We start from the raw sequence: 19,200 nt of genomic DNA on the forward strand, positions 1-19,200 counted from the left end.
TGGCCTAAGGTTGCACCGACAATCTTCCCAAGTCAAACATCAAAATACAACTCGAGTCAAGTCAACTCGAGTCGGGTCAACCAGGTCAACCTTGACCTAAGGTTGCACCAACAAAGAGGACCAGACACCAGACAGGAAGTTCACTGGGGATGTTCGATTCTCGAGTGGTGAAGTCCGGATGTGCAATTCCGACAAAAGATTAAGATGTCTAATTCCCGAATGGCAAAGTCCGAATATGCGATTCCGGCAGGAAGACCTAGTGGGTCAGATTGACGTCAAGGAGGTAACTTGACACACGATAAGTGAAGGTAAGTCACTGGAGGAAAGTGACTAAGTGATGACGCGTCCCGGTTGAAGGGACAATAGGCGTCGGTTCAATTTAGGTTCATTTTAAAAATCTAAATTGAGATCCTAACTAGATCCTGGTCTGGAGGACAGGGTCTAAGTTATAAATTAATTATGTTATTGTTGTCCTAACTTTATTTTCCAGGTTAGATATTGTCATGTTGGACTAACATAACTTACAGGGTAAAAGGAACAAAAAAAGCCTCAGGCGAACAGTACCCGAGGTACTTTCAAGCATTGGAAGGCGCCTTCGTACTGTTTATGGAAGGCGCCTTCGGTGTTATGGAAGGCGCCTTCCAAGGGATAAAATTTAGACTTCATCGCATATAAGGAGCAATGAGTTTGAGATCAAATTTTACACGTTGGAGGTGCCTTCAAGGCTATGGAAGACGCCTTCCACACCGTTTAAATGGGTATCTCGACCAAGCTTCAAAATATAACTTCCATACGAACTTCTACGCGTCCAATTGGTTTTTCAACTGCTCTGACTTCCTACTGCTGCTCTGCTATGACGCTTTCCAACACTGAGCTTGACCCGATAATTTTCGAAGGTGTTTGGTAATGAATTTATGATTTTATACTTAATTATTGCAAAAGGAAAGTGTAGCATGTTACACTTGTCATATTCTTTCTCTTGTATTTGATCCCCTCTTCCGACGGTTCTGGAAGAAGTGTTTTAGTGGATTATCCGTCGATAGATTCACGGACTTAGGTCTTGGAGTAGGAGTCGCTGAAGGATCCGAACCAAGTAAAACCGAACTGTGTCTCTTACTTTTCTGATTCTGCATTTGTGTTTAACTTTCTGCTGCATATTTTGATTTCAAAACCGAAAAGATAAGATTGTTTAAAACCACGTGATTCACCCCCCCCCCTCTCACGTGTGTCTCGATCCAACACTTCGAAGTGGGGGTCAAAATCAAAAAGATCGGCTAATGTGCCAGTCAAAGTTAAGGTGTCAACATTCGGTGCTAGCACGGTTGCATGGTTTGACTGAGTGGTCCAATCGATCGGATTGCGAGTCCCCTCAACCTGAGTCGTATTAGTGTGATTCAGAGTCGAGTCCTCAGAGAGGCTGAGCCCACAAGATGGTCAATATCCCTTAGCCAACCCGACCCCGTTTGAGAACGAGGTCCGACCGGACTCCTTGGCCAAGCAAAGGTCGAGTCCTCAAAGATGCCGAGTCCACAGAGAGGCCAAGTCCTCAAGGTGGTCAACATTACTTAGTTGACCCAACTCCATCTGAGAACGAGATCCGACCAAACATTAGAGGAGATTTGGTCGACCTACCATCAAAATGTATTCAGGGTTCACCAACCCAACAACCCATTATTCCTTTTTGACATTTTATATAACAGCCGCCAAAAAATTAAGGAAATATTCCCTATGCAATCCGTACAAAGGAAGTCTCTATCCTACAAAGCACAGAAATGGTAGATCTATTTTAGGAAAGTTATCACAATACCATAATAGTCTATCCATTTTTGAAAATGCATCAATATTCATATACAAGAAAAAAAACTAATACTATTTAAAGGATCTCCTCTTAAAAGCACAGATAGGCAAAATTAAGTACTCGAAGCTCACTACTCATTTTCATTGTTCATCACATTTCATTTTCTCCTAATTAATTTGAACTTCAGAGTTTCTATACCAGATACCCCTCCCTAGCTCGATTATTAATGTTCTCTTCTCTCTACATTCTTTTTTGACACACAATTCTTTTTTGACACACAAGACTATATTAAACACCCCTCCCGACCTAGTTGCTAACATTCGCTTCCCTCTACATTCTTTTTTGACACATAAGACCACTCGACGCCATCTTTCTTTAGCCCAAAGTCTTTTCACAATCAATATCGAAACCACCTAACTTGCTGTCCATCTCATCCGATTTCGTACAGGATAAGAGAAGTAGCACTACATTTATCTAAGTACTCGGAAAACCAAACAGTCAGTCACCAGATAACAAGTTTGCTTCGGAGAAATTAGAGTGTACATCCAAATAAATACAGTGGCATAGACAGACGGAAGGAACATCTTTGATGTTTCAATATCTGACAGGCATTTTTGTCAGCAATAGTTCAAATGAATAGTTCGAGAATAACTAAGGTTTATGAACAATCATCAGTAAATGCGATCCTACTTATCTCACAACAATCAAGTGGTGTGGGCTGATCCCCTTTGGCCCCTGCGGCGATGGCGATGTCTGTTATGCTGCCGTTGAGACTGAACTACACCTAAGGAACTCCCTTCGACTTCGTCGTCATCACCGACACCATCAGAAGCACGCTCAACAATGCCAGGACCCCGGGCATTATTATCTTCCCTGAGTCTCCGACGACGAGCAGCCTCTCGAAGAAAGACACCAAAGATACTCCGAGCATTGCTTACCCTCCCACTTGCAGCACTAAAGAATTCATCGCTAAAATCAGAAAAGTCAGAATCTGAGTCGGTATCACCCATTTCTATCACATAGTCCCCCAATATTACTGATCTAGGCATGGAAGACCTTATCGTACTGATCACATCTGCATGCTCCCGTTGGTTCTCCATATTTCTCCATTTCTGTTCATGGTCTGGATCAACAGCGTGGGGCTTTGCACGAGGGTGTGAAGAGCGCACATGCTTTCGGAGCTCCTTGTAATTTCCATTGAAGGAGCACTCATCCTGAGTGCAGCTTCTTCTCTTCTGGTTGAGATATTCACGTGCAGGTTCCACGACTGTCCATCCCTTCACGTGTCCACGACAAAGAGGGCATGCTAGCTCAGTCACCTCAGATTTCTTCCAGCTCCAATTTGCATTCATAGCAGTAGTTTTAGCATGTGCCTTCTTGAACTGCTCGAGACAGTTGGAGTAGCGGTAGCTGGTCGCACACATGTAGGGGCGACAGCCCTTGTCATGAGATGAACAGAGAAGGAGAACAGCATTGTGTGGGTACTCCATGCAAACTGGGCAGGTAGCACCCTTCCAATCCTTTTTTTCTGAAGTAGAGGTAGTTTTCAATTCCCCTTTCTTTGGTATAACTCGGTGAAAGGAAGGCGACGGATATGGAGCTGACCTAAACATCCAAGAAGAGTTTCTGCGGTTGCTTCTGATTCTTCTTGCCATTTCTTAGAAAATGATTTGTTTTTTTTAATATCAATCTATAAAACCTTAGTACTGGAAAAAAAACAAAGGATAAATTTGTAAGGTAAATATTAAATGTATAGTACGTACTACGTAGAGTTCAATGGAGGAATATATTGCATGCATCTAAACTCAAATATTTGAAACAAAAACAGTTGATATAGTTGGCATCAAATTTGTAATACAACAATTATCTCATTAGCATTTCTGGCCAGATAGACCAGATTCATACACAACAATAGGGAAACAAAAAGTGAGTTTTGGAGTCCATCGAAATTCCATTTTGGCTATTTCAATTAACATGTGTCAACCTAACACTTGGAGAATGAATACTAAGATGATTGTGTGGGATAGGTAGAAAATATATCTATATATACACAAACACACATATATATACTGTTAAAACATTAGCTCCATTAGAGTATAAAACTAACAGAAGTAGATTAAGATTGCATGGACATATTTAAGTAAATGAATAAATTCTATAGCTGGGCAAGTTAGAGATGCAAGAAATAGAGGACAAAAAACTATTGCTAATGTGATAAGTGACTTCAAAAAAAATACTAGCAGTGCTTCCTCCAGTTGAGTTCACTAGAGAATAGTATGCATCTTGCCGATCCCAAGTAATCCCAAATAGTTAAGACATACATGGGTTGATGATGTACTTGCTACAGTGTTAACACTGACAATGATGATGGTGATGGTGGTGGCACTTCAATTTTTCTCTTATAGTAGACTTATCTGAGATGTAAAGTTCTTTTTGTTATGAAACTTATCAGACTTCCATATGAACCACAGCAAGGAAGCATTGTTCTCATTCAGAAAAGTTGAGCATGCCTTCAATAAAGTTAAAAGTGTAAACTCTCTAACGTGATCACTAGATTGAAACGTAATCAACCTTAAAAATGAAAAACTTGTAAACATGATACACAAACTACAATTCTTTCAGAAGTTTATGTGAAAAAATATCATAAAAACATGATAAATAAAACGGTAAATAGAGCCATATATAAATTCTGGAATCGTATATTTCAACTAACTGATACTAAAAATGATGAATAAAATAAAAGGGAAGTATATCCATGTGTGTATACAACTTCCTAACAAAGAAGCTAATGTACTTTTGATGAAACAGTATAAATTCATGTATAATGCTTCAAGATTTTTTTTACTTGTGTTTTAATATTAATGATGTGTTTTAACATTCAAAGTCTATCTATTAAATCCTAGAGTAATTGTCTTCAGTGTTGCACTCATGGAATATATTGAATTAGCATAGTTTTGAAAACCAGACTGACGTGAATGCTCAAAAAATCATCATCTGATTTTCTTGCACAGATTGCACAACCTTCCATCTGACACAGATGCAAAAGCACAAAAAGTGGTTGCCTAATCATCTCGTCTAATCATATCCAACAGTTGATCATTCCTCCATCTGTTATGCAAACAAAAAGCCTAATACATTTCTTTATAACTTGTAGTGTGATAAATATATCTTAATAAAAGTTGTAAAGATGTATAATTTAAAAGTTACAACTTTTCTTAGGTGCTTAAAATTTTTATATTATAAATTCTAGAAATTAAGTATATGTATATTTAATTACTTTTTAATTTCTTTGTTTCCATTGCCACTTAACTTGACTAAGTCAGTTTTTGGTTCGATATATATTTGACCAATTTAACTACTAGTTCAACCAATTAAACAGTGATCCAAAGTTTTTCCGGTTTGATTTATGATATAATTCTGGTAACTATGGTTAGAAGTCAATGAATCATGTGGAAATGTGCAATTTTTTAATGCTTGATCATTCCTCCATCTGTTATGCAAACAAAAACCTAATACATTTCTTTTTAACTTGTAGTGTGATGATTATATCTTAATACAAGTTGAAAAGATGTATAATTTAAAAGTTGCAACTTTTCTTAGGTGCTTAAAATTTTTATATTAATATTTATTTTAAATTCTAGAAATTAAGTGTATGTATATTTAATTAGTTTTTAATTTCTTTGTTTCCTTTTGCCATTTAACTTGACCAAGTCAGGTTTTGGTTTGATATATAATTTGACCAATTTACCCACTAATTCAACCAATTAACCAGTGATCCAAAGTTTTTCCAGTTTGATTTATGATCTGATTCTAATAACTATGGTTAGAAGTCAATGATGAATCATGTGGAAATGTGCAATTTTTTAATGCTTGATTTTCTGAATAACTTCCCAATTGCCAAAAAAAAATCATTCAGCAGTTTTCTAAAATAGCCCTGATAAGATTAATTGTTCGATTAGAAAGCCTTTAAACCAACTTATTTCAATAATAGTACCTAAAATTACAGGTCTGTCCTACTTGACGAATCAGATCCAAGTACTGATATTATTAAATATACAACTCTACATGAAATCTCAGCAATTCTACTGCTAAAACAGCAATTATAATGGATGGCATAGCCAGTTATGTTTATACAGTTTTCTTGAAGAAGCAGAAGGTTTTTAAAAAGTTGGTGGATTGAAGAAAATTTTCAGGAATAGTCATGTGGACAACAGAGAATTTGATTAAAAAAAAGATTAGGTCCTTGCATGTCATTACTCCTTTTTAATTCCCAAATAAAAACAAGTGATCATAATATATTTGAACCTGACCAGAGACAGTTGCATTATTATGTAATAAAGCACCTAGATGGGAAGGTCCAGATATAACTGATGGGAAAGCCAGGAGCAAGATTACAATAAAATTGTTACTCGTGCAAAAAAAAAAAAGATTCCTGTCAGGTGAATAGTAATAAAAAAAAACCGTTGTCATGTGGACAGAGTAGTCTACCACACAACGGCATTCAGCACTGAGCATCAGGGAATTACATACTAATTTTCAAGGAATGCAAAAGAGAACGCCTGCAGAATTCAGAGTTCTCTGTGAAGATACCATCTCCTAGACATTCAATAGGATCGTGAGGAGAATATGTAGGACCTACAAATTAATCTGGAAAGTAAGAAAGGCGTGAACTTTAGACAAATGGAACGCCGAACACGGTGCAAAAGGTGATTGGAGTGCCCAACACGGTATGACTGGAGGATGAATGGATATAAAGCTAATTCAACCCCGTGATAGCAATAGAATTTAAACCACAACTCCATTGCTTGAAGAAACAGGAAAGTGAACTACATTTCGTACGGTATTCTAATAAATATCCTTGACCAGTAGACTATGAAGATAAATGTAATCTATCAATAAAATAACATGGCTTCCTAAGTCCACCAAGGAAGTAAATGAATTTCCAGATTCTCAAGCTTGTTTGATCAAAAAGAAAAAAGCAAGATCGGAACAAACAGGAGCACGTAACGTTCGACCTAAAGCCACAAACAACTGCCAAAAGCCGGAATCTTTCCTCTCCTAAAAGACTAATAGAGAAGATAACTTCGCGCAATTGCTCGAGCAGGATGCCATTTCTGAACCTGTGCGAGGACTACAAATGGACTAAGCCCGAAGCCCTAGAAATCGCTGGGCGGCCGCGGCGCGGAAAGCGAAAAGGCAGGCGAGATCAGGATAGAAGGGCGAGGAACTAGAACGACCGTACCTGGAATGCTGGCCGCAGGAGAAGCGAAAAGCGAGGCTGCGGAGACGGCGACGGAGGGCGAGGCCTACGGCGAGGAGAACCGGCGGTACTTTCGATCGATCTGGGAGGATCGTTGGGTGGTTCCCACGTCTTATGGCATCGCGTTTGGACCCAAAAAAGCGTTAGCCTCTCGCTTGCTTGGCACGCTAGCACGACAAGTTCTACATCTACCTATGCAATCACCCGACATTATTACCAACCTTCGTACGCCAATAGAAATCGTGCAGAATTGTGGGTCCGGAACGGAAGCCGTAACGTTCTGGCACAGGCACTACGTGCACGTCTTCACATTCGCAAGTAGCCAGCGAGGCTTCGAGTACATCGGGTAACTGTCACGTGATGCGCCACGTGGCACAGATCATTTTGTGCGGCCCGTCTCATGTGACCCATGGACGAGCATATTCCTCTCTTCAGTGGGATGCGGGTTTAAAATGTCCGTCAACCTCAGCCGCTAAGATGTTCTTTTTTTAAAAAAATATCAAATCATGTACGAGAGTCGAAACGATGAATATTAAGGACATGATATTCTCGTTGATCATTAGTAGATTTTTCATCAGTGAAATTTATAATCATAATAATATTAGTGTCGTGTTAGAAAGGGATTCTCCAGCGATGATCATCTGACGTTCAAAATCAACTATCGATGATGTAGAAGAAACGAGGAAATGAAATGACAGGGTAACTGTAGCTACGATAGAGATTATGCATACCTCCGTCGAAACTTAGGGGTCTTTATATAGGACTCCCGGGGAGCGTGTGCACGTTTTCCGAGATACGCACGCTCCTCAAAGCATATCCTGAAAAGATGTGTCAGAAAAGTGTCCCTAACACCATACCTTAACGACCCGAGCATATTTTTGACAAGACAGCGGAAGCTTCCGTCGTACGATCTTCTGCCTGACCATGTCGCCAAGTATGTCGTCTGTCAGCGGCACGGGTTCCCAGAAGGATATCCTCTTATCCTCCTTTTGTCTGTTACAGGCCGAGCGAAAAGCCGCTTGGCCATCCATCGACCGTCCGGGCAATCTTGTCCTCGAGCCGAGTGGAATGGTGGCTCGGCCAACATCACATGGTCCGGGCTATGCTGTTATGCAGAACGGAGGAGCTGTGTCTGTATGTAGTCCGCTTGGTCGTCACTGTTTTACCGATGTGAGTCCGAGCGGGTTGGCCGCTCGGCGCATACCTTGTCTGTTTGAGCACCGGAAGCTCGGTACATGACCGAGCTGTGCTAACATCTGCTTCATGTATGCTCGACGATTCTTCCTCCCGATCGGGAAAGGGGGTTGCCCAATCGGACGATAATATCGGGAAATTGATCAGCTTGATTTTGACCTCCACCATGTCATTGACCACCCTGTTGACTGGGCCCCTCCTCATCACCGGATCACATGTCTCCCCCTCAAGTCTAGTCGAAGGAGGCTGCAAGTCCGATTAACTGACAAGCTAGTCTGGAGATCGGTTGGCCGATCGGCCGTGATGCTGGTTGGACCCCGACCGGTCCGCCCGATTGTATCAGACAACCTTGAGATTGCTTCTTGAGGTCGATCAGTACTTCGCATATTCGTACTTTGAGAAATTTGTAGTTTCTATCCTTGCCTGAGAGCGGTCCACGCTGATGTCATCCAAATCCCTTCGGAATTCGTGCAAAGCAGGATTATTAAAGTCGAGCACGCGCCCACACCTGTTAATGGTGCCCATTAAATGCACCCATGTAGGTGTGTGCCACGTGTCACTGCCACTGTCACTGCACGTCCAAAGCGACAAACGCAGGTGTGACGTTCGACGGTTTGAATCCAACGGCTAGATATGCACTCCGGCTTCTGTGCCCTAGATCGAACGGCTTAGGTCGGTCGAACCCAATCTTTATAAAGCCACCACGTTACCTCCATTTTCTCGCCTCGCGTCTTCTTCTCCGATAGCTGTAGGCAGTTCCTTGTGCGACCAGTGCTCCGGCGACCTTCTGGTTTCCTCGGCAGCGACCTCCTCTCCTCTTTCTGTAAGCGTTTTGTGACTTTTTACTGTTCCTTCATATTCTCGCGTCCTTTCAGTGTCCTCTACGTTTTCTGTCCATCCCTTCCATCGATCCTCCTATTTTTCGTTTTCTGGCGATGGCGAGCTCTTCCTGGTCGTCTGACCTCGCTCCTGATCTATGGTATTCCACCATGGAGACTAGGTTTGACGAGGGCGACGCCGAGAGCCTCCAAAACGCTTTCGAAATCCCCCCTGGCCATAAAATCATTTTGGCCTCTTCGTCCGACCGGCCCAATGATCCGCCGATCGGCACAATATGTCTGTTCAGAGACCAATTTGTGGCCGGTCTCCGCTTCTCAATCCATCCTTTCATCCTTGAAGTTTGTAACTACTTCCTCGTTCCTCTCCCCCAACTAGTACCAAATTCTTTTCGTCTGCTGTGCGACGTTGTTATCCTATTCTGGTTGCACGACATCCTTTTGACCCCTTAAGTCTTTCATTATTTCTACTATCCCAAGCAGTCCGAGTTGGAGACCTATCTCTTTCAGTCTCGGGTCGGGCTAGTATTTTTTGATAAGATGTCTTCTTCCAATAAACATTGGAAAGAGTATTTTTTTCTTTATGCGACTTCCCAAACGGCCGAGCTTTCGAACGCGCTGGCAGGTCGGGCTACCCCCTCAGCCGGATCTAAAGAAGTATAAGAGCCGACCGGATTATCTTCATGCAACCAACATGCTAGCTGGTTAGAAATACAACATCCATAAGCTACTGCTGGAGGGTGTTATGTATATCTTCGGGTTGAGTCTGATCCACGCGAGGCTACCGAGCGGCTTAGTTATGAGATTTCTTACCCTTCTCCCTAGAATCTAACTGATTTCTTCTTTTCTTTTGCAGCTGAGATCATGATACAAGCACGTGCGGTCGATTTGACCAAGCTCAAGGATGCTGAGATTGAGGCAACTACAACAAAGGAAATGGTGAGCCTTGGCTTAACGTCGGTCTGCTCCCACAAAGGCATGCCGGCGGAGAGCGAGGGGACGCCAATTGTGGGCGAAGGCGACACCGGTCGGACGACCAGCACAGAGGTGGCGGGTGATCCACTCCCCTCTTAACCTGCCGCCCAGACCAGCGGCTCGGGATCTTCAGGCGACGGCGAGCCGCTCATCAGGCGTAAGAGATGCCGCATAGCTGCTCCTTCCCGATCTGCCACCTTGGTCGTGAGACCCTCCGAGCGAGGTGGTACATCATCTCCCGCGGCCATCCCTGAAATAGTGGAGGCCACTTCCTTCGATCAGACACCCTCCTTGGCCGATCTGCCTCCGGAGCCTATCGCCGTGCGACCTATCGCGTCTCTGCCTCCGTCTCGAACCCAACGGAGGCCACTACATGTTGGTGCAATCAACCTCTAGGGTTTCGATGTTTGACAATATGACCAAGGGTTGACCTAAACAGGACTTGATGTTTGGGAGAGAGAAGCCTAGTCAGGACTAGATGACTAGCAAAGGTAAGTCCTAACCAAAGGTTAGGCAAGGTGGAAGTCCTGGTGAGTGAAGTCGAACCTTATTGTCGGTATTATTTTCTTAAAAGCAATTTTGTACTTTACTATTGTAAGACTTTTCGAATTGCTAGTGAATTGCCCAACGAAAATACTCGACGAGTGATGACCTTATAGTAGGGGTCGCCGAAGGCTCCGAACCAAGTAAAAAATTACTTGTGTTAGCATTGTCTGTTTTTCACTCTTTCCGTTGCGTATTTACTCGCTTAAAATTTTAAATTGATATTCACCCCCCTCTATCGAATTCACGATCCAACACTACGGTCCAGGATTGACCCAGCGTCGACTGCTACTCCTTCTGGCCCAGTGATTTCCTCCTCATCGGACCTATGCGGCTGGCGATCGATGACCGCGACCCTCAACCTCCCGTCAGAAGACTACCTGAAGCAGTGCGCTCGTCCGACTATCCCTGAGCATAAGATCCTGATCCGCGGGCCACTTGCCAGTATTTGAGAGGAGGCGAGGGCCCGAGCGACGACGATGTCACTAGGAGCGCTCAGGAACAGTCATCTACAGATGTTCACTGGGGTACGTATTTCATCAATTCATAAATTACCTCCGATTGGCGTTAACATTTTTCTATTCCCTTATAGTACTGGGTGGAGAGCGTGGCCATGTGCCAACGACTCGCCTTTGTGGAGGAAGAGCTGAAGAATCTCAAGATCTTAAGAGGTGCCTCCTCCTCCCAGGGGCCATCGGTTGCCCAACTGCAAGCCGATCTGGAGAAGGCCCAACAACTCCTTGTGGCCGAGCAACAGAAGTCCGCCGATCAGGCTATCAGGCTGGGTCAGATCGAGATACAGTTGAAGACCTACGATAAAAAGCTCGAGCTGACCACCACTAGGAAACAACGGGTCATCACCGACCTGGAGCTAAAGAACCAGGAGGCTCGGCAGCTCACCCAAAAGCTTAAAGAAGCCGAGGATTATCTGATCGCCGAGCGGGCCTGCTGAGCGGCTGGAGAGGAGTCTTTGAATAAGAAGCTCAAGGATGCTGAAGTTGCCTTAGAGGCCTCCCGTTCTGCCCTAACGGTTTATCAACAGGATGAGCCGAGCCGATTTGCAGTGATGAAATAGGAGTACCTCCGCTTGGACCAGTTCACTGACAAAGTCATCCATCAGATCGTCCGAGCCTTCGAGTTGGTGATCAACGGGACACTTGGTCAACTGAAGGCGAGCAGTCACCTCCCCGAAGCCTTAACGGATGCCGTCATCAATCATAGCCAGTTGAATGATTCGATTCCCGATGACATTTTCGATTATCTTGAGTGAGGTAATCCTGTAAAAGTTGATAAGTCTAAATGTATTCCTGCCACTCGGCAGTATCCTTTTGTGAAATAAACGGCTTGCCCGCTCAGCGGGTCTTTTCTCTATGATTTGTTTGTTTCCATGTTTGGCACCAGTTTCTCCGCTCGGCTATAATCATGGCCTGTCTTCTGTCTACTTCGACGAATTATGGGCCGCTGATCAACCATTGACGAATTCAATAAGGTTCATACCTTCTCTTGGGTTTAAGGTCACCGCTCGATCGTCAGTGGAGACCGGGATTTAACGTCGCCACTCGACGATTTGATGAAGACTGGGGTTTGAGGTCGCTGCTCGACTGTTGGTGGAGACCGGGGTTTAACGTCACCGCTTGACGATTCGATGAAGACAACGGTTTAACGTCGTCGCTCGACAATTTGATAAAGACAGGGGTTTAACGTTGCCACTCGAAGATTTGATAAAGACAGAGATTTAACGTCGCCGCTTGACGATTTGATTTGTCGTTCGACACAAATTTTTGAAATCCTTGTTTTTGACTTCAATCCTGCATTCAAAGGGCATAAGGACATAAAAATACATTGATTACATCGGTGCACCTCTCATCCAGCTTGATAAGGCTAGAGATGGTTTGCTCTCCACGGACGTTCTAGTCACCGCTTATCCTCGTCTTCCAAGTAGTAGGCGCCCGAGAGGAACTTCTCCACAACCTTGAAGGGTCTGGCCCAGGGAGTTTCCAACTTAGTGACGTCACCGACCGACTTCACTTTCTTCCAGGCCAGATCACCGACCTGGAACGATCTTGGAATTACCATCCGATTGTAGCTCTGCTTCATCGTCTGCCGGTATACCATCAGTCGGACGACAACTTTAGCGCGTGCTTCGTCTACCAAGTCCAGCTCCAGAAACCTCCGCTCGGCGTTGTCTTCGTTGTAGTGCTATATCCGGTCGAATTCAACCCCGATTTCAACTGGGATGACCGCTTCGCCCCCATATACCAGGTGGAAGGGCATTGCTCTGGTCCCTTCCTTGGGAGCCGTGCGGATCACCCATAGCATGCTGGGGAGTTCATCTACCCAGCTCCCTCCAATGCGATCGAGCCGAACGAGTAGGATCCGAAGTATTTTGCGGTTGGTGACCTCCGCATGCCCGTTGCTCTGAGGGTAGGCTACCGACGTGAAGGCTTGCTGAATGTCGTACCCTTCGCACCACTTCTTGAGCTTTTGACCCATGAATTGTGTCCCATTATCGGAGACGAGCCGGCGTAGGATCCCAGACCGATAAATGATGTGCTATCAAATGAACTTCATGACCATATGCTCGGTTATCCTCGCCAACGACTCAGTTTCAATTCATTTGGAGAAATAGTCAACCGCGACGAGCAGAAACTTCCTCTGACCCATCGCCATGGGAAGGGCCCCACGATGTCCATGCCCCATTGGTTGAATGGACAAGTCATTGTGGACGCTTTCATCTCCTCGGTCGGCCGGTGAGAGAGGTTGTGATACTTCTGGCAAGACAAGCAAGTGGCAACCGTCCGAGCAGCGTCCTCTTGGAGGGTCGGTCAGAAGTATCCGGCAAGTAAAATCTTCCTTGCCAATGAGCAGTTGCCCGGGTGTCCTCCACAGGACCCTTGGTGTACCTCCTGCAGTATGTAGTCGGCATTCTCCGACTCGACGCATTTAAGTAGGGGCCTAGAGAAAGCCTTTTGTAGAACTGATCTCCAATCAGGGTGAACCGACCAGCCTCTTTCTTAATAAGCGGGTCTCCTCCCGATCGGACGGTGTAGCTCCCGATCGTAGAAACTCCGTCAGGGTCATCCTCCGGTCATTTAGGAAGGTAAGTCCCTCCATCCGGTCAATGTGAGCCACTAAAGACACCTACTCGATCGGTTGTGATACGACGATCGGCGATAACGAGCTGGCCAGTTTAGCCAATTCGTCTGTAGCTTGGTTCTCTGCTCGGGGGATCTTCTGTATTACGACCTCCCAAAAGTTGGCCTTCAGCTTTTCGAAAGCCTCAGCATGGAGCCTGAGTCCCGTGTTGCTTATCTCGAACGTACCGGCCAGCTATTGAGCGACCAACTGCGAGTCCGAGTGGATGAGGACCTTGACGGCTCTGACATGCCGGGCGTCTTGTAGGTGAGCTATAAGTGCTTCATATTCGGCTTCATTGTTGGTTGTCCGGTAGTCTACCCGAATGGACAACTGCATTGGCTCCTCTTGGGGAGAGATGAGTAGTATTCTGATCCCACTCCCCTGCCGAGTGGCCGAACCTTCTACATATTTTCTCCAAATGACTTCTAGTTCAGAATTTTGTACGTAAGTGACGAAATCTGCCAAGGATTGTGCTTTGATGGCTGTTCGAGGCTGGTATTGGATATCGAATTCGCTGAGCTCTGTCGTCCATTTGATTAGCCGTCCAGATGCTTCTGGATTCAACAGCATCCTCCCCAAGGGACTGTTGGTCATTACGATGATGGAGTGGCTGAGGAAATACGAGCGAAGCCTCTGAGCGGTGAGTACCAATGCGTAAGCCAACTTCTCAAGACCGGTGTAGCGGGATTCAGCGTCTTTCAATATATGACGCAGGAAGTACACCGGTTGTTCCTCGCCATTCGGCCTAACTAGTGTTGAGCCGACCACATGCTTGGTCAAGGATAAATAATTTCTGAGTGGCTCGCTGACAGTTGGCTTAGCCAATACAAGCAATGAATTGAGGTACTCCTTCAATTCTTCAAACTCTCGGTCGCACTCTTCGTCCCATTGAAATTTGGTGGGTCGGCGTAATATTTTGAAGAACGACAAGCTCCGATTGGCTAACTTGGAGATGAATCAAGACAGTGCAATTATCCGACTGGTGAGATGATGGGCTTCCTTCAGATTTCTTGGCGGTGGCATATCTTGCAGTGCTTTCACTTTGTTGGGATTCGCCTCGATGCCCAGTTCGTGACGATGTAAACCAAGAATCGCCCACTCTTTGTGCCGAACAGACATTTGCTTGGATTTAGCTTGATCCCGTACGTCCTAAGTGTCTGACAAGTCTCCTTGATATCTGCAACTAGGTCAACGGCTCGGAGGTATTAATTAGTATGTCGTCGACATATACCTCCATGTTACGGTCGATCTGCCGTCGGAACACCTTATTCATCAACCTCTGATAAGTAGCGCCAGCGTTCTTTAGTCTGAACGGCATGACATAGTAGCAGTAGGTTCCATCAGCCGTGATAAAACTGACCTTCTCTTGATCCTCTCGAGCGAGCGACACTTGGTGGTACCCTTGATATGCATCCAGCATACATATCAGCTTGCATCCGGTAGTGGAGTCTACCATTTGGTCGATCCGAGGTAGCAGGTAAAAGTCCTTCAAGCATGCCTTGTTGAGGTCCCGGAAGTCGATGCAGACCCGCCACTTATTACCTGGCTTGGAGACCAGCACCACATTTGCAAGCCAGCTCGGGAATTGAACCTCACGTATGTGGTCGGCTTCCAAGAGCTTCTCTATTTCCGCTCGGATGATCAAATTTTGTTCGACGCTGAAGTCCCTCTTTCTTTGCTTCACCGATCGAGCGTCTGGTAGGACGTGAAGCTCATGCTGCGCGACGCTCGGTGAGATCCCGGGGAGCTCGTGCATCGACCACGCGAATACATCATGGTTTTATTGGAGACAGACTACCAACTCTGCCTTCTGTTTAGCTACCAGGTCGGACACGATGAAAATTGTTGCCTCCGCTCGACAGGGGTGGATCTGTACTTCTTCTTTCTCCTTATAAACTAGAGTATGCGGTTTTTCAATGATGGTACTTACCTCTAGCCTAGGAGCCTTTCGAGAGGATCTAGCCTCGGTCTTGACCATCTCGACATAGCAACGTCGAGCGACCAGCTGGTAGCCTCTGACTTCTCCAACCTGGTCGTCTACCGGGAACTTGACCTTCTGGTAGTAGGTTGAAATTACTGCCCGAAACTCATTTAAGGTCGGTCTACCCAGGATGACGTTGTAGGATGAGGGTGCATCTACCACAATGAAGTTTGTGGTTCTAGTCCTCCTGAGTGGCTCCTCTCCGAGCGATATGGCCAACTTGGTTTGGCCGATCGGCTGTACCTCGTTGTCAGTGAACCCATATAGTGGGGTCGTCATTGGCAGCAGCTCGCCATGGTCGATCTGGAGTTGATCGAAAGCCTTCTTGAAGATTATATTTATCGAGTTCCCTGTGTCAATAAAAAATCGGTGGATAGTATTGTTAGCGATTACCGCTCAGATGATGAGGGTGTCGTCGTGCGGGACTTCTACTCCCTTGAGGTCTTGGGGCCCGAAGCTAATCTCAGGTCCACTCGCCTTTTCTCGGCTGCATCCCACTACATGTATCTCCAACCGGCGAGCGTATGACTTCCTAACTCGATTGGAGTCACCGCTGGTCGGTTCGCCGACGATGATGCTTATTTCTCCCCGAGCGGCATTGCTTCTGTTTTCTTCCTCCCGAACTGATGGCCTGTTCTGTTCGCGAGAGGTCAGGTGATGGTCGATGGTGGACTACTGATGGTGGCGTTGTCGCTCAGATGACCTTCTCGCTTCCTCTCGCTGTCCGGCAGATCGATGTCGTGCCGCCGTTCGGGAGTGGGCGATCGGCGACAATAGCCCCTTGGGGCCGGTCTGGTGATTGGCGTTAGAACGCGGTAATCACATGTGTTGTGCGACGCTGACTAGTGGAAGGAACAGAATATAGGTGCCCATACCTTGCCCTTAGATGTCTTTGGCCGATCAGAAGCCACATGCTGCACGGCCTGTGCCCTCGTTTCTTGGTGCAGTCGGCCTTCAGCTCTCAGCCCCCTTGGTGGTTGGTGGCTGCTCGGCGGTCGCCGTTCAATTGGCATCGAGGGCTTGGATGGCGCCTCCTTCCTCCTAGTTGCCTGGGCATCCTCCACGTTTATATACTCATTAGCTTTCTTGAGTATATGGTCGTAGTCGCGGGGCGGCTTCCTGATGAACGATCAAAAGAAGTCTCCCTCTACAAGCCCCTGGGTGCAAGCATTCATCATGGTCTCAGATGAGACCGAAGGGATATCCATAGCTACCTGGTTAAAGCGTTGGATGTATACTAGGAGGGTTTCTCTTGACCCTTGCTTCAGAGAGAACAGGCTGACGCTCATTTTTTTGTAGCGCCTGCTGCTTGCAAAATGGTGGAGGAAGACCGTTCAAAAATCCTTGAAGCTTTGTATGGATCCGTTCGGCAGTCTCCTGAACTATCGCTGGGCTGAGCCGGAGAGCGTGGTAAGGAAGACCCGACACTTCACCCCATCTGTGTATTGGTGAAGTGTAGCAGCGTTGTCAAACTTTCCCAAATGATCATCCGGATCAGTCGATCCGTTGTATTCTCCGATTGCCAATAGAGCGTAGTGCCTTGGCAATGGGTCTTGAAGTATTGCTTCGGAGAACTGGCGATTGATCCGTTCTGGAAACGCATCGGCTCGGAGCGCCTTGCCTTTCCTTGCATCCTGAACGAGCGCTTCGTCTGAAGATGATCCCTTCTCCTGATTTGCTTGGGCAATCTCTGAGGGTGTTTGGAACAGAGCCTGATGGAATGAAATAGGCGCGGGTGACATTTCTCCATGTGTGCCGGTCGACAGTCTATTTTGTCCCCAAATAGAAACTGCTCCGGTCGGTCATCGTGAGCCGCTCGGCCTCCAGAGGCCGACGTTGCTTGTTGCACCAGTCAGTCGTCTATTTCCTTTTGTTGCTGTTGCTCAACTATCTTTGCCGCTCACACTTGTATTTGTGCGTCGAGCTCCTCTTAAGTGAGCGTCACGATGTGAAGTCGTCCAGCGTCCTTCATCTTCTAGGTTCGGATACAGGTGCGTTCCCACAAACGACGTCAAATTTGATCCTGTTCAAGAGTCGAGACGATGGATGTTGGGGACGTGGCGCTCCCGTTGACCGTTGGTGGACTTCTCGTTAGTGAAACCTGCAACCACAGCAAGGTTAGTGCTAAGCTAGGAAGGGGTTCCCGACGATGACCCTCCGACGCTCAAGTCAACCACCGGCGATGTACAAGAAACGAGGAAGCGAAATGGCAGGGTGACTATAGCTACATTAGAGATTATGCATATCTCCGTCGAACCTTGGGGGTCTTTATATAGGACTCCCGGAGAGCGCGTGCATGCTTCCCGAAGCACGCACGCTTATTAAAGCATACACTGAAAAGACGTATCAGAAAAGTAAAAGTCCCTGACACCATACCTTAACGACCCGAGCATATCTCTGACAAGACAGCGGAAGCTTCTGTCGTACGATCTTCTGCCTGACCATGCCGCCAAGCATATTGTTTGTCGGCGGCACGGGTTCCCAGAAGGATATCCTTTGATCCTCCTTTTGTCTGTTACAGGCCGAGCGGAAGAGTCGCTCGGCCATCCATCGGCCGTTCGAGCGATGTTGGCCGAGTGGTCATTCCGCTCGGCCCGAGGACGATAATACCGGGATGTTGATCAGCTTGACTTTGACCTCCACCATGTCATTGACCATCCTATTGACCGGACCCCTCTTTATCACCGGATCAAAGTATATTAAGATGAAAAATATAAATTTGTACACGATAAGATTGGATGATCAGGAATAACCTGGATAAAAAATTTAATAAATAACTGAATGTAATTGAATTTGATTTGGTTTGTTTACATCTCAATCTTAATGTACATGGTTTTTAAAAGGGACGATAGCTTTTGAAAGATCAAAGTAGTCAGATAGAAATTTGAAAGGGTTGAAAATATAAATGGAATAAAGAATATAATTGAATTAATTTGGCTCGTTTACATCTCAATCTCAATGTACATGGTTTTTAAAAGGAACGTCCCCTCGGATGGGTCTAGTGGCTAGCGCATGAGGTGTTGTCATAATGAGGTCTGGGGTTCGAATCTCGACAAAGTCGAGGTAAATACCTCACTTATGTGCTAGTCACTATTCCAAAGGCTAGTAGCCGTCCGTGATTTACCTCCTCCGTGTTGACCTTGGGACGGGTTGACAGGGGCGCTGGGGGCGAGCGTATTCATCTTTTTTGCCACAATGATTTTTAAAAGGGACGACAACCTTTTGAAAGATCAAACTAGTCCGATAGAAATTTGAAAGGGTTGAAAATATAAATGGAATAAAGAAGTGAAAATAAACAAGTTCTATTGTGTATGAGTTGTTAGTCTCATATTAAAAGTTTGTTGATTTTATTGTTAGTTTAAATTATGACACATGCATTAATGTTACAAATATATATATAGAGAGACTCTTTCATGCGTGGGTATGCAAGGGTGAGTGCAAATCTAGGGTATGGATTGTATTAAACCAAGGTTGA

The 19,200-nt window shown here is 45.5% G+C and overlaps 2 protein-coding genes across 3 annotated transcripts; both read right to left on the bottom strand.

Annotated features, from left to right (window-relative positions):
- Positions 1-2,283: 2,283 nt before the first annotated feature.
- Positions 2,284-7,245, bottom strand: LOC121992985. Of its 2 annotated transcripts, none has more exons than XM_042547647.1 (2): positions 7,041-7,245; positions 2,284-3,504 (listed from the first exon to the last, which is right to left on the bottom strand). In XM_042547647.1, the coding sequence occupies exon 2, from the start codon at positions 3,451-3,453 to the stop codon at positions 2,503-2,505; it is 951 nt and encodes a 316-aa protein (XP_042403581.1). In that variant the 5' UTR covers positions 3,454-3,504; positions 7,041-7,245; the 3' UTR covers positions 2,284-2,502. The 2 variants fall into 2 exon arrangements, with proteins under 2 accessions (XP_042403581.1, XP_042403580.1); XM_042547646.1 differs by having other exon boundaries at positions 2,284-3,455; positions 7,041-7,232.
- Positions 7,246-12,520: 5,275 nt separating this feature from the next.
- Positions 12,521-13,099, bottom strand: LOC121991213. Its single transcript, XM_042545230.1, has 2 exons — positions 12,866-13,099; positions 12,521-12,805 (listed from the first exon to the last, which is right to left on the bottom strand). Exons 1-2 carry the CDS (start codon positions 13,097-13,099, stop codon positions 12,521-12,523), a joined length of 519 nt encoding a protein of 172 aa, XP_042401164.1.
- Positions 13,100-19,200: the final 6,101 nt, after the last annotated feature.

Source organism: Zingiber officinale, chromosome 6B (genome assembly GCF_018446385.1).
Source record: "Zingiber officinale cultivar Zhangliang chromosome 6B, Zo_v1.1, whole genome shotgun sequence".
NCBI classification, from domain to species: Eukaryota; Viridiplantae; Streptophyta; class Magnoliopsida; order Zingiberales; family Zingiberaceae; genus Zingiber; species Zingiber officinale.